Genomic DNA, 23,064 nt, shown 5'->3' on the forward strand with positions numbered 1-23,064 from the left:
GAGGAAGGGAGGAAGGAAGGAAGGAAAGAAGAAAGAAAAAAGAAAGAAGGGAAGGGAACGGAGAAAGGAAGGAAGGAAGGAAGAGAAGGGAGAAAGGAAAGAAAGAAAAAGAAAAGAAAGAAAGAACGGAAAGAAGAGAAAAGAGAAAAATTACAAAAGAGGTCACACAGAGAACTCTGAGGAATGACTAGTCCTGACAGTGAGATGAAAGATCAATGGATGGGTTTAATACCTGATTAGATACAATTTGAAGCAATAATTATCCTTCACTAGAATACACATCTAAGGAGATAATCTAATTACATGGAAAAGCAACCATTAAAAAAAAGATTCTTTGTTTTTAAAAAAGAAAAGAAAATTTGAAAATGAGACACACAGAACTTTTACAGATGACAAGTACTGTCAGTGATATTTAAGACTCAATGGATAAACAAATGTGACCTAATCAAACTTACAAACTTCTGCACAGAAAAGGAAATCATAAAAAAAAAACGAAAAGACAACCTACGGATGGAAGAAAATATTTGCAAATGATGTGACAGGCAAGGGTTTAATCTCCAAAATACACAAACTGCTCATACAACTCAACAACAAAAAACAAAAAATCCAATCGAAAAATGGGCAGAAGACCTTAACAGACATTTCTCCAAAGAAGACATACAGATGGCCAGGAGGCACATGAAAATATGCTCAACATCACTAATTATTAGAGAAATACAAAACTACAATTAGGTAGGTACCAACTCACAGCACTCAGAATAGCCATCATTAAAGTCTACAAATAACAAATGCTGGCAAGGGTGTGGAGAAAAGGGAACGCTCCTACACTGTTGGTGGGAATGGAAGTTGGTACAGTGACTATGGAAAACAGTATGGAGGTTCCTCAGAAAACTACAAATAGAACTACCATAAGATACAGCAATCCCACTCCTGGGAATATATCCAGACAAAGCTATAATTCAAAAAGATACATGCCCCCCTATGTTCATAGCAGCACTATTCACAAGAGCCAAAACATGGAAGCAAATTAATGTCCATCAACAGATGAATCAATAAAACATGTGGTACATATATACAATGGAATACTACTCAGCCATAAAAAAGAATGAAACAATGCCATTTGCAGCAACATGGATGCAACTAGAGATTATCATACTAAGTGAAGTAAGTCAGAAAGAGAAAGACAAGACCAGTCCCTCCCTTCAGGAAACTTGCATAAGCCTCTTAGATAGCCTCATCCACCAGAGGGCAGACAGCAGAAGCAAGAAGAATTACAATGCTGCAGCCTGTGGAACAAAAACCACATTCACAGAAAGAGAGACAAGATGAAAAGACAGAGGGCTATGTCCCAGATGAAGGAACAAGATAAAACCCCAGAAAAACAACTAAATAAAGTGGAGATAGGCAACCTTCCAAAAAAATAATTCAGAATAATGATAGTGAAGATGATCCAGGACCTTGGAAAAAGAATGGAGGCAAAGATCGACAAGATGCAAGAAATATTTAACAAAGACCTAGAAGAATCAAAGAACAAACAAACAGAGATGAACAGTACAATAACTGAAATGAAAACTACACTGGAAGGAATCAATAGCAGAATAACTGAGGCAGAAGAACGGATAAGTGACCTGGAGGACAGAATGGTGGAATTCACTGCTGCGGAACAGACTAAAGAGAAAAGAATGAAAAGAAATGAAGACAGCCTAAGAGACCTCTGGGACAACCTTAAACACAACAACATTCTCATTATAGGGGTTCCAGAAGGTGAAGAGAGAGAGAGGGGACCAGAGAAAATATTTGAAGAGATTATAGTCGAAAACTTCCCTAACATGGGAAAGGAAATAGCCACCCAAGTCCAGGAAGCGCAGAGAGTCCCATACAGGATAAACCCAAGAAGAAACACGCTGAGACACATAGTAAGCAAACTGGCAAAAATTAAAGACAAAGAAAAATTATTAAAAGCAGCAAGGGAAAAATGACACATAACATACAAGGGAACTCCCATAAGGTTAACAGCTGATTTCTCAGCAGAAACTCTACAAGCCAGAAAGGAGTGGCATGATATACTTATAGTAATGAAAGGGAAGAACCTACAACCAAGATTACTCTACCGGGCAAAGATCTCATTCAGATTTGATGGAGAAATCAAAAGCTTTACACAAAAACAAAAGCTAAGAGAATTCAGCACCACCAAACCAGCGCTACAACAAATGCTAAAGGAACTTCTCTAAGTGGGAAACACAAGAGAAGAAAAGGACCTATAAAAACAAACCAAAAACAGTTAAGAAAATGGTAACAGGAACATACATATCGATAATTACCTTAAACGTGAATGGATTAAATGCTCCAACCAAAAGACACAGCCTTGCTGAATGGATACAAAAACAAGACCCATATATATGCTCTCTACAAGAGACCTACTTCAGACCTACGAACACATTCAGGCTGAAAGTGAGGGCATGGAAAAAGATATTCCATGCAAACTGAACTCAAAATAAAGCTGGAGTAGCAATACTCATATCAGATAAAATAGACTTTAAAATAAAGAATATTACAGGAGACAAGGAAGGACACTACATAATGATCAAGGGATCAATCCAAGAAGAAGATAAAACAATTATAAATATATATGCACCCAACATAGGAGCACCTCAATACATAAGGCAACAGCTAACAGCTATAAAAGAGGAAATCAACAGTAACACAATAATAGTGGGGGACTTTAACACCTCACTTACACCAATGGACAGATCAACCAAAAAGAAAATAAATAAGGAAACAGAAGCTTTAAATGGCACAATACACTAGATAGATTTAATTGACATTTACAGGACATTCCATCCGAAAACAGCAGATTACACTTTCTTCTCAAGGGCACACAGAACATTCTCCAGGATAGATCACATCATGGGTCACAAATCAAGCTTCAGTAAATTTAAGAAAATTGAAATCATACCAAGCATCTTTTCTGACAACAACACTATGAGATTAGAAGTGAATTACAGGGAAAAAAATATAAAAAACACAAACACATGGAGGATAAACAATACGTTACTAAATAACCAAGAGATCACTGAAGAAATCAAAGAGGAAATAAAAAAATACCTAGAGACAAATGACAATGAAAACACGATGATCCAAAACCTATGGGATGCAGTAAAAGCAGTTCTAAGATGGAAGTTTATAGCTATACAAGCCTACTTCAAGAAACAAGAAAAATCTCGAATAAACAATCCAACCTTACACCTAAAGGAACTAGAGAAAGAAGAACAAACAAAACCCAAAGTTAGCAGAAGGAAAGAAATCATAAAGATCAGAGCAGGAATAAATGAAATAGAAACAAAGAAAACAATAGCAAAGATCAATAAAACTAAAAGCTGGTTCTTTGAGAAGATAAACAAAATTGATAAACCATTAGCCAGACTCCTCAAGAAAAAGAGGGAGAGGACTCAAATCAATAAAATTAGAAATGAAAAGGGACAAGTTACAACAGACACCACAGAAATACAAAGCATCCTAAGAGACTACTACAAGCAACTCTATGCCAATAAAATGGACAACCTGGAAGAAATGGACAAATTCTTAGAAAGGTATAACCTTCCATGACTGACACAGGAAGAAATAGAAAATATGAACAGACCAATCACAAGGAATGAAATTGAAACTGTGATTAAAAATCTTCCAACAAACAAAAGTCCAGGACCAGATGGCTTCACAGGTGAATTCTATCAAACATTTAGAGAAGAGCTAACACCCATCCTTCTCAAACTCTTCCAAAAAATTGCAGAGGAAGGAACACTCCCAAACTCATTCTATGAGGCCACCATCACCCTGATACCCAAACCAGACAAAGATAGTACAAAAAAAGAAAATTACAGACCAATATCACTGATGAATATAGATGCAAAAATCCTCAACAAAATACTACCAAACAGAATCCAACAACACATTAAAAGGATCATACACCATGATCAAGTGGGATTTATTCCAGGGATGCAAGGATGCTTCAATATACACAAATCAATCAATGTGATACACCATATTAACAAAGTGAAGAATTAAAAACCATATGATCATCTCAATAGATGCAGAAAAAGCTTTTGACAAAATTCAACACCCATTTATGATAAAAACTCTCCAGAAGGTGGGCATAGAGGGAACCTACCTCAACATAATAAAGGCCATATATGACAAACCCACAGCAAACATCATTCTCAATGGTGAAAAACTAGAAACATTTCCTCTAAGATCAGGAACAAGACAAGGATGTCCACCCTCGCCACTATTACTCAACATAGTTTTGGAAGTCCTACCACGGCAATCACAGAAGAAAAAGAAATAGAAGGTATACAAATTGGAAAAGAAGAAGTAAAACTGTCACTGTTTGCAGATGACTTGATACTATACATAGAGAATCCTAAAGATTCCACCAGAAAATTACTAGAGCTAATCAATGAATTTGGTAAAGTTGCAGGATACAAAATTAATGCACAGAAATCTCTTGCATTCCTATACACTAATGATGAAAGAGAAATTAAGGAAACACTCCCATTTACCATTGTAACAAAAAGAATAAAATAGCTAGGAATAAACCTACCTAGGGAGACAAAAGACCCGTATGCAGAAAACTATAAGACACTGATGAAAGAAATTAAAGATGACACAAACAGATGGAGAGATATACCATGTTCTTGGATTGGAAGAATCAATATTGTGAAAATGGGGGCTTCCCTGGTGGCACAGTGGTTGAGATTCTGCCTGCCAATGCAGGGGACATGGGTTCGGGCCCTGGTTTGGGAAGATCCCACATGCTGCGGAGCAGCTGGGCCCATGAGTCACAATTACTGAGCCTGCGTGTCTGGAGCCTGTGCTCCGCAATAAGAGAGGCCGCGATAGTGGGAGGCCCGCGCACCGTTTTGAGGAGTGGCCCCCGCTTGCCACAACTAGAGAAAGCCCTTCCACAGAAACGAAGACCCAACACAGCCATAAATAAATGAATGAATAAATAAAAATTTTAAAAAAAATGGGAAACTTTAAATAGGAAATGTAATGTATTAATTTTAAAAAAAAAATATTGTGAAAATGACTATACTACCCAAAGCAATCTACAGATTCAATGCAATCCCTATCAAACTACCAATGGCATTTTTTTGGAACTAGAACAAAAAATCTTAAAATTTGTATGGAGACACAAAAGACCCCGAATAGCCAAAGAAGTCTTGAGGGAAAAAAATGGAGCTGGAGGAATAGACTCCCTGACTTCAGACTATATTATAAAGCTATGGTAATCAAGACAATATGGTACTGGCACAAAAACAGAAACATAGATCAATGGAACAAGATAGAAAGCCCAAAGATAAACCCATGCACCTATGGTCAACTAATCTATGACAAAGGAGGCAAGGATATTCAATGGAGAAAAGACAGTCTCTTCAATAAGTGGTGCTGGGAAAACTGGACAGCTACATGTAAAAGAATGAAATTAGAACACTCCCTAACACCACACACAAAAATAAACTCAAAATGGATTCGAGACCTAAATGTAAGACCGGAGACTATAAAACTCTTAGAGGAAAACATAGGAAGAACACTCTTTGACATAAATCACAGCAAGATCTTCTTTGATCCACCTCCTAGAGTAATGGAAATAAAAACAAGAATAAACAAATGGGACCTAATGAAACTTCCAAGCTTTTGCACAGCAAAGGAAACCATAAACAAGATGAAAAGACAACCCTCAGAATGGGAGAAAATATTTGCAAACGAATCAACAGACAAAGGATTAATCTCCAAGATATATAAACAGCTTATGCAGCTCAATAGTAAAAAAACAAACAACCCAATCCAAAAATGGGCATAAGACCTAAATAGACATTTCTCCAAAGAAGACATACAGATGGCCAAGAAGCACATGAAAAGCTGCTCAACATCACTAATTATTAGAGAAATGCAAATCAAAACTACAGTGAGGTATCAACTCACACCAGTTAGAATGGGCATCATCAGAATCTACAAACAACAAATGCTGGAGAGGGTGTGGAGAAAAGGGAACCCTCTTGCACTGTTGCTGGGAATGTAAATTGATACAGCCACTATGGAGAACAGTATGGAGGTTAGTTAAAAAGCTAAAAATAGAATTACCACATGATCCAGCAATCCCACTACTGGGCATATACCCAGAGAAAACCATAATTCAAAAAGACACATTCACCCCAATGTTCATTGCAGCACTATTTACAATAGCCAGGTCATGGAAGCAACCTAAATGCCCATCGACAGATGAATGGATAAAGAAGATGTGGTACATATATACAATGGAATAGTACTCAGCCATAAAAAGGAACAAAATTGGGTCATTTGTTGAGACGTGGATGGATCTAGAGACTGTCATACAGAGCGAAGTAAGTTCATAAAGAGAAAAACAAATATCATATATTAACGCATATATGTGGAACCTAGAAAAATGGTACAGATGAACCGCTCTGCTGAGCAGAAATTGAGACACAGATGTAGAGAACAAACATATGGACACCAAGCAGGGAAAGCGGCGGGGTGGTGGGGGTGTGGGTGTGATGAATTGGGAGATTGGGATTGACATGTATATACTCATGTGTATAAAATTGATGACTATTAAGAACCTGTTGTATAAAAAAATAATTTAAATTAAATTAAAAAATTAAAAGAAAAAAGAGAGAGAAAGACAAATACCATTTGATATCACTTATATGTGGAATCTAAAAAATGGCACAAATGAACCTATCTACAAAACAGAAACAGAGTCATAGACATAGAGAACAGAGTTGTGGTTGCCAAGGGGAATGGGGAGAGGGAAAGGGATGGACTGGGAGTTTGGGGTTGGTAGATGCAAACTATTATATTTAGAATGGAGGGGGCTTCCCCGGTGGCGCAGCGGTTGGGAATCTGCCTGCCAATGCAGAGGATACGGGTTCATGCCCCGGTCCGGGAGGATCCCACATGCCGTGGAGCAACTAGGCCCGTGAGCCACAACTGCTGAGCCTGCGCATCTGGAGCCTGTGCTCCGCAACAAGAGAGGCCATGATAATGAGAGGCCCGCGCACCGCGATGAAGAGTGGCCCCCGCTTGCCACAATTAGAGAAAGCCCTCGCACAGAAACGAAGATCCAACATAGGCAAAAATAAATAAATAAATTTATTAAAAAAAAAAAAAGAATGGATAAGCAAGGTCCTAATGGATAGGACAAGGAACTATATTCAGTATCTTGTGATAAATCATAATGGAAAAGAATATACAAAAAGAATGTCTATATGTGTATAACTGAGTCACTCTGCTGTACAGCACAGATTGGCACAACATTGTAAATCAACTATATTTCAGTATGGATAGGGGTTTAAGAGCGGATTATGGGAGACTGGGATTGACATATACACACTACTGTATATAAAATAGATAACCAATTAGGACCTACTGTATAGCACATGGAACCCTACTCAATACTCTGTAATGGCCTATATGGGAAAAGAATCTAAATAAAGAGATGATATATGTATATGTATAACTGATTAACTTTGCTGTACACCTGAAACTAACACAACATTGTAAATCAACTATACTCCAATAAAAATTTTAAAAAAATTTGTTTTAAAAGAGCAGATTAGTCAGAAAATGAAGAAATAATTACTGAACTGAAATACAGATCTGAGGAACAATCAGGAATAAGCACAAAGATATGAAGAGATAGAAAATATAAAGAAAGGGTAAGATGGATGCAGAAGATAAAAAAATAATATGTCCCAAATTCCAGAATGAGAATCAGAGAAAACCAAGAAAGAGTTCCACTTCTACTTAAGATGTAAAAAACTGCAGAGAAGGCCACTCTCAACCTAACATCATGGAAAATCTGAATAATCTATAAAATCACAAACTTTCTTGAGCCCATCAAGGACCTGAGGTTACAAGGCAACCAAATAAATTAAAAATTTTCTCCCTCTAAGGAGAAACAGGACACAAACTATTCACCCTTGTTTAAACACAGGGGAGGGAAGCAGCCACCATACAAGTGGATAACAAGAAATCAGCTAAAATTTCAACAAATTCTTAAAGGACAAATGTGGGATGGATGTCATTTTGGAACAGATGGGAACCTCAGACACAAAGGGACTCCACCAGAAAGATCATGGCAGGAGCCCAGAGAGAGCTCCCCTCAGTGGCAGTGGCACAGGCACAAAGAGGTGATCAGCTGCTGCTGGGGTACAAAATGAAACCAGAACTTCTCTCTGGAGGAAGCAAAAACCCTAAGCTGCTAAAAGAAGCAGCAGCAAAGCAGTGCAAGAAAAAAAAAACCCTTGCCTCCAAGGGAGGAGTAAAAGTCAAACCCATTTGACTCTGGGAGAGGGACAGAAAACACTCCTGCTACCAAGAGAAAGATCCATTGCTTTGGAAAAAGGGGCAGAAGCTTAAATCCCTCTGTTGCACGGGAGGGGTATGAAACCCTTTGGGTGCATGATCCTACACCAAAGGCAAGCATAACCCTGGGGTGTGGGGGGAGGGGCAAGGAACTCTCTTCCCGCAAGATCAACCCCAGACCCAGGCCGAGTTTGGCTGCACTGGGGAGGAGGAGCAGGAAAACTGGTGTTCTCAACCCCTGAGGTGCAGGTCTACAGGACCTGCCCAATACTAAGGATGGACCATGGAACACAGATCTCCCTTTGTTCCCACCATGAGCCTAGCACCAAGAAACAAGCATCAACACCTACTGCTGAGGGAGTGTCAAGTGCAGGGAGAAACATTCCCCTCTGAAATGCAGATATACAGGGACTACTAAGAGTTGAGAATGAAGCTGGAACACTGATGAAAACCCTCCAGATCCCCAAACCCTATTCTAAGCATAAGGAAGAACTGAATTTTAAGTTGAGTTTGAATTCACTGCTGGAAGAATTTGAAGCCTTTGGTGCCTAAAAATAATGAAAGAAACAAAAATCCCAAACCCAGCTCAACTGCTGACTACCCTGAATTAAACCCCATACTAAGAGCCTGATAAAAGAAATGTACCCATTTCTGGGCATAAATACTATTTGTTTCAGACTCTACTGTTTTCCACAGACAATGTCCATCAGTCAATAAAAAATTATGGAACACAAAAATTCAAGAAAAAACAAACTATTGTAGACTAATCACCAGAACTGAACTCAAAGATGACTCAAATGTTGGTAATATCAGATTTGGGCTTTAAAATAACTATGATTGGGCTTCCCTGGTGGCGCAGTGGTTAAGAATCTGCCTGCCAATGCAGGGGACGTGGGTTCGAGCCCTGCTCCGGGAAGATCGCACATGCCGTGGAGCAGCTATGCCCGTGTGCCACAACTACTGAGCCTGCGCTCTAGAGCCCGGGAGCCACAACTACTGAAGCCCGCACGCCTAGAGCCCGTGCTCTGCAACAGGAGAAGCCACCGCAATGAGAAGCCCACACACTGCAACGAAGAGTAGCCCCCGCTCGCCGCAACTAAACAAAGCCTGCGCGGAGCAAAGAAAACCCAACGCAGCCAAAAATAAATAAATAAATAAACAAACAAATAAATAAATTTAAAATGAAATAAAATAACTATGATTAAAAATCAGAGACAGAAATAAGAATGGTGGGGCTGGGCAGAGAAGGAAATGGGGAGCTATTGTTTAATGGGTATGGATTTTCAGTTCTATAAGATGAAAAGAGTCATGGAGATGGATGGTAGTGTTGGTTGTACAACATTACGAATGTATTTAATACCACTGAACCGTACATTTAAAAATGGTTAAAAAGGTAATATATATTATATATGTTAATATATAATATATAATGTTATAATGTTACACACACACAAGTGCTTGCAAAACTGGTAAAATCTGCAAAAGCTCTCTGGATTTTACTAATATCAATTTTCTGGTTTTGATAGTATACTATAATTATGCAAGATGTTATCACTCTCAGAGGCTGGATGAAGTGTATATAGAAATCTCCTTGTATATTGTTTTTATTGCAACTTCTTGTGAGTCTCTAATTATTTCCAAATTGAAAGTTTAAAATGTGTAAGAATAGATAACTGTTGAAGGTGCCTAATGGGTAGCTACAGGTTAATTATACTATTATTTTTACATATCCATGTATCCCCCCACTTTTCAAAAGTTTGATTCACACCACTTCACTTTTACCAAAGACCTACATTATTACCTCTTTTTGCTAATTGAAAGAAATCTGATAGAAGAATTTTCACTTTTACGAAAAAAGGCAAAAAGTGAAAATAACATTCAGGGTTTGTTTTGGAGCGAGCCATCACAAAGGCAACATGCACCCTGAGCAGTGAAAGTGGCACCACCAAGCTCCTTCCCCAGAAACTACACTCAGCATCTCAGCATCAAGCCACCATAGCTTTGAACTGTGTCTGTGAGCATTTGTGCTGTATCTTGATTTATTTTGTACATCTGTTAGCAAAATGTGTCCTGAGGTAACTGCTTCTTCACTTTACACCATTCTGGCTTACAAAAGGTTTCATAGGAATGCTCTATTTTCAGATGTGGGGGAACTTATATTTAAAATTTTCCATAATAAAACATTAAAGAAAAAAATAACTATGATTAATAAGTTAAAAGATCTAGTGAAAAAAGGTAGATAACATTCATGAAGAAATGGGGAATTTCAGCAGAGAGAGAAAAATTAAGAATCAAATGAAAACACTAGAAATAAAAAAACATTACATTAGAGATGAAGAATTTCTTCAGTGGGCTCATTGGCAGAATGGACTTCAGCTGAGGAAAGAATCTGTGAACTTTAAGATAGGGTAATAGAAATTATCCAAAATGAAATGCAAAGAAAAAAAGAGTGAAAGAAATAGAACAGAGCATCCAAACACTGAGACAATATATCAAATGTTCTAACATATGGCTAATCAGAGTTGGAGAAGAAGAAAGAGAACAGGACAGAAAAAGTATCTGAAAAGATGTGGTTGGGAATTTTCACATAAACACACCTTAGAAAGAGCACAAACTGTCAAAAAACAATATTAATAGAAACATTTGAAAGCAGCCCAAAAAATGCATGCACACACAAAAACAATATAGCAGACTTCTTTTCACAACCCATGTACTCCAGTAAACACTGGAAGGATTGCTTTAAAGATGTGAAAGAAAAACTGTCAATACAATTGTCAATGGTCAACAACACATTCCTGGTTTTCCTCCCATCTCCCAGTTTTCTAATTTCTTTGCATGATCCTTTAATTCTATTCAGCAGGACATTTTAGAATTCCTTAAGCTTCAGTGGCAGTCCTTTTCCTATTTTCACTCTATATTCTCTCCATAGGCAATCTCATTCCTGCTCAAAGTTTTAACTTTACCCACTGGCAGATAACCCCATTGTTTATATCTCCTACCTACACCTCTTCTTAGCTTCTTACTTCTTATTTTTACTTCAGTGTTTCAAAGGCACTTAAGTTCAACATGTCCAAACTGAAGTCACCAACTCATCTGACATGGTCTTCTTCCAACTTTTCCCATCTCAACAAATGCAATCACCATCACCAAGGAGTTAGCACCTGTCAGTGACTCCTGACTCCTCTTATTTAACCAACACCATGCCTATTCAATTGTGCTTCCTAAATATCCCCCAAATCCATTCAGCCCTCTATCTCAACCACCATTATTCTAGTCCAAACTACAAACTTCTGTTTCCCTGAACTGTTTTATAGGCTAGTCACTGACCCTCCTGTATCCAATTTTGCACCCCTTAAATCCCTTCTCCCTGCAACATCAAAAATAATTCTTTCCAGGATGTCACACTTCTGTCTTCCTTAGGCTCTGCTTAAAATCTTTCAATAGCTTCACATTGGTCTTAGGACTATGGTCAAACTCCTTATACCAAAATCCATAGTGTGGACCTTACATACGTTCCTAACCTCATCTTATACCATACTCCCCTGCTCTTGCCCTCTCCCAGACACTCTGGCCTCCTGTTCCCCCCCTAGCACAGTGCCTATGTATAAGCTATCCTATCTAGGACCTCTTTTGTTAGTGTATGCCTGCTCATTTTTCAGATATCAGCTCAAGTTTCAGGAAATTATTCTATGTTCTCCCTGAAAGTCAAATTCCTGATACATGCTTTAACAGTACTGTGCAACGCTTATTTGCAGCATTTGCCACAACCATAATTTTAGATTTATTTCTGCAATTATTTAATCTGACTTCGCTACTAGGCTATAAATTCCACGAGGATCAAGGATTATATCTGGTTTTGCTTACATTTTATTTTAATGCCTAGCACATGGTGAATGTACAATAAATTTTAATTGAGTGAATGAGAGACATAGAAAATATAGGCTTAAATATAAGCCACAATAATGGTGTTATGCTTTCAGAGATACTTTGATATTTACTTATCAAGAAAAAAGAACAGGTAAACTTAAAATTATAAACTGAAAGAAATTCCTAAGAAAAAAAAAGGAAAATATCTTACCTAGACACAAATTCACTTAATTCTGAATATTCGGTGGGTTCCATTATTATGCTGAGGTCAGTAATAACAGAAGATAAACTCTCCTCATTCTAAAACAGAGACAAAAAAACTTTTTTGTATCAAAGCACAGTCAACTTTTAAATAAAATAAAGAGACAAAACTACTTTCAAAATATGTAAAATGAAATGTCACCAAGTAATAGGAAAAAGTAACCAAGAAAAAGTACTGCAAATATGGGTTACTTTTTTTTTTTAATTTTTATTGGAGTGTAGTTGATTTACAATGTTCTGTTAGTTTCACGTGTACAGCAAAGTGAATCAGTTATACATGTACAGATATGCACTCTTTTTTAGATTCTTTTCCCATATAGGTCGTTACAGAGTATTGAGTAGAGTTCCCTGTGCTAAATGTCCTTATTAGTTATCTATTTTATATATAGTAGTCTGTATATGTCAATCCCAATCTCCCAATTTATCTCTCCCCTCCCCTTTTCCCCCAGTGACCATAAGTTTGTTTTTTACTTCTGTGACTCTATTTCTGTTTTGTAAATAAGTTCATTTGTACCATTTTTTTAGATTTCACATATAAATGATATCATATGATATTCACCTTTCTCTGTCTGACTTACTTCACTTAGTATGACAATCTCTAGGTCCATCCATGTTGCTGCAAATGGCATTATTTCATTCTTTTTTTTATGGCTGAGTAATATTCCATTGTATATACATACCACATCTTTATCCATTCCTCTGTTGATGGACATTTAGGTTGTTTCCATGTCCTGGCTATTGTAAATAGTGCTACAATGAACACTGGGGTGCATATATCTTTTTGAATTATGGTTTCCTCCAGATATATGACCAGGAGTGGGATTGTTGGATCATATGGTAGCTCTATTTTTAGTTTTTTAAGAAACCTCCATACTGTTCTCTATAATGGTTGTACCAATTTACATTCCCACCAACAGTGTAGGAGGTTTCCCTTTTCTCCACACCCTCTCCAGCATTTATTGTTTGTAGATTTTTTGATGATTGCCATTCTGACTGGTGTGAGGTGATATCTAAATAGTTTTGATTTGTATTTCTCTAATAGTGATGTTGAGCATCTTTTCATGTGCCTCTTGGCCATCTGTATGTCTTCTTTGGAGAAATGTCTATTTAGAGCTTCTGGCCATTTTTTGATTGGGTTGTTTATTTTTTGATATTGAGCTGCTTGAGCTGTTTGGACATTTTGGAGATTAATCCCTTGTCGGTTGCTTCGTTAGCAAATATTTTCTCCCATTCTCTGGGTTGTCTTTTTGTTTTGTTTATGGTTTCCTTTGCTGTGCAAATGGGTTACTTCTTAAAAGAGTGAAATCAGATCCTCACTCCATACCAAAAACCAAAATGAACTCCAAGTGAATTACTTACTTAAATGTTAACACTGAAACCATAAAGTATTAGGAGGGAATATAGACATGTAACTGATTACTGAGTGAGAAAGAACTTTCTAAGCAAACAATAACAACAAAAAAGCAAATATGATTACATAAAAACACAAACTATCGATATAAAATGACTTTATAACTAAAAGAAAAGAAATAAACGGGAAAATATGTACTATAAAAATGACAAGGAGGGCTTCCCTGGTGGCGCAGTGGTTGAGAATCTGCCTGCCGATGCAGGGGACACGGGTTCAAGCCCTGGTCTGGGAAGATCCCACATGCCGCGGAGCAACTAGGCCCGTGAGCCACAACTACTGAGCCTGTGCATCTGGAGCCTGTGCTCCGCAACAAGAGAGGTCACGATAGTGAGAGGCCCGTGCACCACAATGAAGAGTGGCCCCCGCTTGCTGCAACTGGAGAAAGCCCTCGCACAGAAATGAAGACCCAACACAGCCAAAAATAAATAAATAAATAAATAATTAATTAAAAATGAATATCTGCTTATTAAAAAAAAAGTGACAAGGAGATATGAAAACTTAAAAGAAAAAGGCACATAACATGCACTAAAAACTCAGAGGCAAAAGACAAGTTACATGGAAGAAAAATGTTTGCTCTGACAAGTAATAAGATAAATGTAAATTAAAACAATGAGATGACACTTTTACCTATAACACTGTTTTGACAACGCAACCTTAAAATGTTTATATTCTCTGTCTCAGCAATTTGAATTCTAAGAATATATCATAAAGAAATACGGAATGAAGACAAAGACTAACAGCTCCGTATTACAAAAAGCCAAAAACAACTCTATATTCAATAATGGGGATTGTTAAATAAACTGTTAACTACTCTGATCTGCAAAATCCAGGTTTTCTCCTTTACTCTAGTAAATTTTCTTCCATTATATATTTACCTATAATTTCTCTTTCATTTTTTCTTGTTTTTGGAAAAATCATATGAATCTTCATAGTCTGTCTTCCAGATTTTTCTTCTTTTCAATTGCACTTGTAGGTGATTTTTCTCAAACCTATCCTCCATATTCTACTCCTAACTACTTCTAATTTAGTTTTCAGCACTATAATCATTTTATTCTTCCTTTCTTTCTTTCTCCCAGCTCTCTTTCCCTCTTATTCAATTTTCTTTGAATGCTTTCATTTGAGATTGCAGTTATAATATAGCATGTTCTTTTATTTCCTGGATTAATTATTTCAAAGAGAATTTATCTACATTTTCTAATTCCTTTCATGGTAAGGTTTCTAAATGATGATTAACAAATTCTGTACCATTTTTGTGTTCTGTACTCTGTGGATCCTTTTTGTTAACAGGAGTAGATCTAGCAATTTCTGTTATTTCCTAAGGATATAGAGTGAGCAGATAATGCTTGACTGTTTCCCATTTGTCTGGGTAATATCTGACTTGTCTTTCTGTATTTTCAGCTGCTGGAGAAATGGATATTAATGGCTTATAATCACTGTTTAGTTTTTTCAGCTGCTCAAGAATATAGTGGGAATTGTTAGGAGCAGCTGTAGTCAAAGTAGACTGTTTGTGGGCATCTACCACCATATCTCATCAAAAACAAATTCCAGAACATTCTTACAACTCAATAATAAAAAGACAAATAACCCAATTAAAAACTGGGCAATGGATCTCAACAGACATTTCATCAAAGATGATATACAAATGGCCAATAAGCTTATGAAAAGATGCTCAACATACTAATCATAATCTGGTACTTCCATCTGACCCAGTAATTCTCTACCTAGATTTATACAAGAAAAATGAAAACATACGTTCACTTAAAAACTTATACATGAATATCTTCAGAAATGTTATCCATAACAGCCAAAAGGTGAAAACAAGCGAAATGTTTCTCAGCTGACGAATGAATAAACAAAATGTGACAGATCCTCAAGACGCAGCCAAAAAAAATTTTTAAATGAATGAAGTAATGATATATGCTACAATATGAATGAACCCTGAAAACATTGTGCTAAGTGAAAGAAACCAGTCAAAAAATTTGTAATCATACAAATTATATGATTCCACTTTTATGAAATGCCGAGAATAGGCAAATCCATAGAGATAGAAGATAGATAAGTTAGGTCTGGGCAGAAGAAGGGCAAATGAGGGGTGATAAAGAGCATGGGGTTTCTCTTTGAGGTGATAAAAAAGTTCTAAAATTGATGTGGTGATGGTTGCACAAAGCTGAATAAATTAAAAACTGCTGAATGTATACTTTAAATGGATGAATTATATGGTATGTGAACTATATCTCAATAGAGCTGTTATAACAAAAAAAAAGGGAAAAAGAAAAAAAATCTCAGAGGAATGCCTTGTCTTTTGTTTGAGTATGTGTAAGTGTTTTGGATTTTGGCCTTATACCCATTAGAATAGGCAAACTATCCTGTCATCATAAAGCCTATGATTTACTGGCCCCTCCATTTTTTATTCATTCATTCATTCATTTATTTTTGGTATGTTGTGAATTCTTCAAGATATTTTTGGGCTTCCCTGGTGGCGCAGTGGTTGAGAATCTGCCTGCCAATGCAGGGGACATGGGTTCGAGCCCTGGTCTGGGAAGATCTCACATGCCGCGGAGCAACTGGGCCTGTGAGCCACAACTACTGAGCCTGAGCGTCTGGAGCCTGTGCTCCGCAACAAGAGAGGCCGCAATAGTGAGAGGCCCGCGCACCGCGATGAAGAGTGGCCCCCACTTGCCGCAACTGGAGACAGCCCTCGCACAGAAACGAAGACCCAACACAGCCAAAAATAAAAATAATAGATAAATAAAAAATAAAAATAAAAAAAGATATTTTTTCTCCATCTCTCTCCTTGTCAGTCATACTGCTAACGAGGTCAACCCACCCCAGCTGGCAAACAAGGGAAGGACCTTATAAACAACCTGACCTCAAAGACCCTGCATGAGCCTCAGCAGCACATTCCTTTCTACCACAGTCAATGTAAGCCCACATTTCTCATTCTTCTCTACAACTTAGGGGTTTTGGGTAGAGACATTCGAGAAAAGGGTCCTGTAACTTCACAAAATACCCTACATCAGATTTCAGTGTTTTCTTTCATTTGGGTTTGAATATCATCACATCAGGTACATTTTCTTTGGAGCCTATGATATGGGACTGTATTCTTTTTTTTTTTGGATTGTATTCTTTAAAAAAATTTGTTTTGAGATATAATTGACATATAACACTATATTAGTTTCAGGTGTACAAAATCATGATTACATATTTGTATATATTGTGAACTGATCATATAGTCAATATTCAACACCACACATAATTACAAAAATTGTTTCTTTGTGATGATTTGAAGATTTACTTTCTTAGCAACTTTCAAAAATGCAATAAAGTATTATTAACTATAGTTGCCATACTGTACATTAGATCCCCATGACTAATTTATTTTCTAACTGGAGGTCTGTACCTTTTGACCACCGTCACCCATTTCCCCCAACCCCCTCCCCTGGCAACCACCAATCTATCCTCTGCATCTATAAGCTTGCTCTTCTTTTTGTTTATGCTGTTTCCTAGATTCCACATATAAGTGACAGCATACAGTACTTGTCTTTCTCTGTCCAAGTTCACTTAGCATAATGCCCTCAAGGTCCATCCATGTTGTCACAAATGGCAAGATTTCATTCATTTTATGGCTGAATAATATTCCATTTTATATACAGACCACATTTTCTTTATCCATTCGTCCATCGATGGACACTAAATTTGTTTCCATGTCTCGGTTATTGTAAATAATGCTGCAATGAACATGGGGGTGCATGTATTTTTTTGAGTTAGTGTTTTTGTTTCCTTTGAATAAAATACCCAGAAGAATTGCTGGATCATGTAACAGCTATATTTTTAACTTTCTGAGGAGCCTCCATATTGTTTTCCATAGCGGCTGCACCAATTTACATTGCGACCAACAGTGCACAAGAATTTCCATTTCCCTACATCCTCACCAACACTTGTTATTTCTTGTACTTTTTACATTACACATTCTAACAGGTATGAGGTTATATCTAATTGTGGTTTTGATTTACATTTCCTCAATGAATAGTGTAATGTTGAACACCTTTGCATGTACCTGCTGGTCTTCTGTCTTCTCTGGAAAAATGTCTAATCAAATCCTCTGCCCATTTTTAATCAGATATTTTTTTCACTATTGAGTTTTATGAGTTCTTTACATGTTTTGGATATTAACACCTTATCAGACATGATTTGCAAATATTTTCTCCCATTCAGCCTTGTAATTTTGTTGATGGTTTCCTTTGCTGTGCAGAAACTTTTTAGGTTCATGTAGTTCTACTTGTTTATTTTTGCCTTTAGTGTCAAATCCAAAAAATCATCACCAGAATGATGTCAAGGAGCTTACCACCTATGTTTTCTTCTAGGAGTCTTATGGTCTCAGGTCTTACATTCAAATCTTTAATCCATTTTGAGTTAGGTTTTAATGTATGATGTAAGAGTGGTCCAGTTTCATCCTTTTGCATGTGGCTATCCAGTTTTCCCAACACCATTTATTGAAGAGACTATCCTTTCCCCTTTCTATAATCTTGGCTGTTTTGACATAAATTAATTGACCATATATGCATGGGTTTATTTCTTGGGTTCTCTATTCTGTTCCATTGACATATGTATCCATTTTATGCCAACACAATATTGTTTAGATCACTATAGCTTTGTAATACAGTTTGAACTCAAGATGTGTAATGGCTCCAGGCTTATTCTTTCTCAAAACTGCTTTGGAGGTACTTGGTGGCACAGTGGTTAAGAATCCGCCTGCCAATGCAGGGGACACGGGTTTGAGCCCTGGTCCAGGAAGGTCCCACATGCCGTGGAGCAACTAAGCCCATGTGCCAAAACTACTGAAGCCCGCATGCCTAGAGCCCGTGCTCTGCAACAAGAGAAGCCACTGCAATGAGAAGACTGCACACCACAACAAAGAGTAGCCCCCGCTCACCGCAACTAGAGAAAGCCCGCGTGCAGCAACGAAGACCCAATGCAGCCAAAAATAAATAAATAAATAAATACATTTATTAAAAAAAAAAAAAAAAGATTGCATTGGCTATTTGGGATCTTTTGTGGTTCCAAACAAATTCTAAGAGTTTCTTCTATTTCTGTGAAAAACATCGTTGGAATTTTGGTAGGGATTGCACTGAATCTGCAGATAGCTTTTGTCAGTATGGACATTTTAACAACATTAATTCTTCCTATCTATGAGCATGGAGTATCTTTCTACTTATTTGTGTTATAAACTTCTTTCATCAATGTTTTATAGTTTTCAGTGCACAGCCCTTTCACCTCCTTGGTTAAACTTATTTGTAGGTATTTTATTCTTTTTGATGCTATTGTAAATGAAATTGTTTTCTTAATTTCTCTGATAGTTCATTATTAGTGTATAGATATGCAACAGATTTATTGATTCTGTATTCTGCAACTTAAGTGAATTAGTTCATTTGTTCTAACAGTTTTTTTGGTTCTATTTTTTTTAGTGGAGCCTTTAGGGTTTTCTATAAATAATAACATGTCATCTATGAATAGTGACAGTATGACTTCTTTCTTTCCAATTTGGATGCCTTTTATTTCTTTTTTTTAATCTAACTGATCTGGCTAAAACTTCCAATACTGTGTTGGATAAACACGGCAAGAACGGGCATCCTTTGTCTTATTCTAGATCTTACAGGAAAAGCTTTCAGCTTTTTACTATTGAGTGTGAAGTTAGCTGTGAGCTTATCATATATGTCCTTTATTATTTTGAGGTATATTCCCTCCATACCCACTTTTTTTTAACATTTTAATAATAACTTTATCTTTTTCTAACATCTTTATTGGAGTATAATTGCTTTACAATGTTGTTAGTTTCTGCTGTACAACAAAGTGGATCAGCTATACGTATACATATATCCTCATATCTCCTCCCTCTTGCGCCTCCCTCCCACCCTCCCTATCCAACCCCCCTAGGTGGTCATAAAGCATGGAGCTGATCTCCCTGTGTTATGCGGCTGCTTCCCACTAGCTATCTATTTTATTTATTTATTTTAATTTTTTATTTTTTTAACATCTTTATTGGAGTATAATTGCTTTACAATGTTGTATCAGTTCCTGCTGTATAGCAAAGTGAATCAGCTATACATATACATATATCCCCATATCCCCTCCCTCTTGTGTCTCCCTCCCACCCTCCCTATCCTACCCCTCTAGGTGGTCACAAAGCATCAAGCTGATCTCCCTGTGCTATGCAGCTGCTTCCCACTAGCTATCTATTTTACATTTGGTAGTGTATATATGTCAAGGCCACTCTCTTACTTCGTCCCAGCTTACCCTTCCCCCTCCCCATGTCCTCAAGTCCATTCTCTATGTCTGAGTCTTTATTCCTGTTCTGCCCCTAGGTTCGTCAGAACCTTTTTTTTTTTTTTTAGATTCCATATATATGTGTTAGCATACGGTATTTGTTTTTCTCTTTCTGACTTTCTTCACTCTGTATGACAGACTCTAGGTCCACCCACCTCACTACAAGTAAGTCAATTTTGTTTCTTTTTATGGCTGAGTAATATTCCATTCAACTGTCGATGGACACTTAGGTTGCTTCCATGTCCTGGCTATTGTAAATAGTGCTGCAATGAACATTGTGGTACATGTCTCTTTTGGAATTATGGTTTTCTCAGGGTATATACCCAGTAGTGGGATTGCTGGGTCATATAGTAGTTCTATTTTTAGTTTTTTAAGGAACCTCCATACTGTCCTCCATAGTGGTTGTATCAATTTACATTCCAACCAACAGTGCAAGAGGGTTCCCTTTTCTCCACACCCTCTCCAGCATTTATTGTTTGTAGATTTTTTGATGATGGCCATTCTGACCGGTGTGAGGTGATACCTCATTGTAGTTTTGATTTGCATTTCTCTAATAATCAGTGATGTTGAGCAACCTTTCATGTGTTTGTTGGCAATCTGTATATCTTCTTTGGAGAAATGTCTATTTAGGTCTTCTGCCCATTTTTGGATTGGGTTGTTTGCTTTTCTGATATTGAGCTACATGAGGTGCTTGTATACTTTGGAGATTAGTCCTTTGTCAGTTGCTTTGGTTGCAAATATTTTCTCCCATTCTGAGGGTTGTCTTTTCATCTTGTTTATGGTTTCCTTTTCTGTGCAAAAGCTTTTCTATACCCACTTTGTTGAGGTTATTACCATAAATGGTTGCTGAATTTTATCAAATGCTTTTTCTGCATTTATTGAGATAATCATATGATTGTTTATCCTTTTTTGTTAATGTGGTGTAGCACATCAATTGATTTGCAAATGTTGAACCATCCTTGCATCCCTGGAATAAGTTCCACTTGATCATTGTGAATGATCCTTCTAATGTATTGCTGAATTTAGTTTGCTAATATTTTGTTGAAGATTTTTACATCTATGTTCACCAGGAATATTGGCTTATAATTTTCTTTTCTGTGCCCTTGTCTGTTTGGGGTATCAGGGTAAGCTGGCCTTGTAAAGTAAGTTCAGAAGTGTTCCTCCTCTTTTTGGAAGAGTTTGAGAAGCACTGGTATTAATTCCTCTTTAAATGTTTGGTAGCAGTCATCAGTGAAGCCATCTGGTCCTGGATTTTAGTTAGTTGGGAGGTTTTAAATTAGTGATTCAATCTCCCTATTAGTAACTGGTCTGTTCAGATTTTCTATTTTTTCCTGATTCAGTCTTAGAAGGTTGTTTTTAGGAGTTTATCCATTTGTTGGTGCATAATTGTTCACAGTAGTCTTTTATGATCCTTGGTATTCCTGTGGTAGCAGTTGTAATGACTCACCTTTCATTTCTGATTTTATCTGAGTTTTTTTTTTCTTGGTGAGTCTAGCTAAAGATTTATCAATTTTGATTATCCTTTCAAAGAATCTGCTCTTAATTTCACTGATGTTTTCTAAAGTCTTTTTAGTCTCTATTTCATTTGTTTCTGTTCTGATCTATGTTCATAGGTTTTTTGTTTGCCTTGTTTATTTGTTTGTTTTTGGCCCCACCAAGTGGCTTGCAGGATCTTAGTTCCCCCACCAGGGATCAAACCCAGGCCCTTGGCAGTGATAGCACAGAGTCCCAACCACTGGGACACCAGGGAATTCCCTCTGATCTATGTTATTCCCTTCCTTCTGGTAACTCTGGGCTTCATTTGTTCTTCTTTATCTTTATACCTCAGTTCCTTGAGGTATGAAGTTAGGTTGTTTGAGATTTTTCTTGTTTCTTCAGATGGGCATATATTGCTATGGTCTTCCCTTTCAGAACTGCTTTTACTGCAGCCCATAAGTTTTGGTATGTTGTATTTCCATTTTCATTAGTCTCAAGGTATTTCTTTATTTTGCTTCCATTTCTTTTTTGACCCATTGGTTGTTCAGTAGCATGTTTTTAATCTCCACATATTTGTGAAATTTCCAGCATTCTTCTTGTAATTGATTTCTAGCCATACCACTGTGGTTGGAAAAGATGCTTGACATCATTTCAACTTTCTTATATTTAAGACTTATAACATATAAGTTAAGAATATATGTTCTATCCTGGAGAATGTTCCATATATATCTGAAAAGAATGTGTATGGTGTTGCTTTTGGAAGGAATGTTCTATATAATTCTGTTAAGTCAACCTGGTCTAACGTGTTCTTTAAGGTCAATGTTTCCTTATTGATTTTCTCCCTGATCTATCCATTAATGTGTGATCAATTTAAGGTCCCCAATTATTATTATATTGCTGTCTGTTTCTCCTTTAGGTCTGTCAATATTTGCTTTGTATATGTAGGTGCTCCTCTGCTGGGTGCATAAATATTTATAAATGTTATATCCTCTTATTGAATTGACCCCTTTAGCATGATGTAGTGCCCTCCTGTCCCTTATTATAGACTTTTTTTAAAAGTCTATTTTGTCTGATATAAGTATAGCTACCACAGATTTCTTCTGGTTTTCATTTGCATGGAATATATTTTTCCACCCCTTCACTTTCAGTCTGTGTGTGTCCTTACACCTGAAGTGAGTCTCTCATTTTTTTTTTTTTTAATTTTATTTATTTATTTATTTTTGGCTGTGTTGGGCCGTCATTGCTGCACGAGGGCTTTTCTCTAGTTGCGGCGAGCGGGGGCTACTCTTCGTTGCAGTGCATGGGCTTCTCATTGCGGTGGCTTCTCTTGTTGCAGAGCA

The 23,064-nt window shown here is 37.0% G+C and overlaps 1 protein-coding gene across 4 annotated transcripts in view; it reads right to left on the reverse strand.

Annotated features, from left to right (window-relative positions):
- Positions 1-23,064, reverse strand: part of CENPP (centromere protein P) — a 236,977-nt gene that overhangs the window by 176,026 nt on the left and 37,887 nt on the right. For all 4 annotated transcript variants that reach the window (XM_082469888.1, XM_082469886.1, XM_082469885.1 and 1 more), the window contains exon 4: positions 12,464-12,552. In XM_082469888.1, coding sequence (XP_082326014.1) covers positions 12,464-12,552 — 89 coding nt within the window. The remainder of the gene's footprint in view (positions 1-12,463; positions 12,553-23,064) is intronic.

The sequence above is a fragment of the Balaenoptera physalus genome (genome assembly GCF_965194825.1).
Source record: "Balaenoptera physalus genome assembly, chromosome: 7".
Classification (NCBI taxonomy): Eukaryota; Metazoa; Chordata; class Mammalia; order Artiodactyla; family Balaenopteridae; genus Balaenoptera; species Balaenoptera physalus.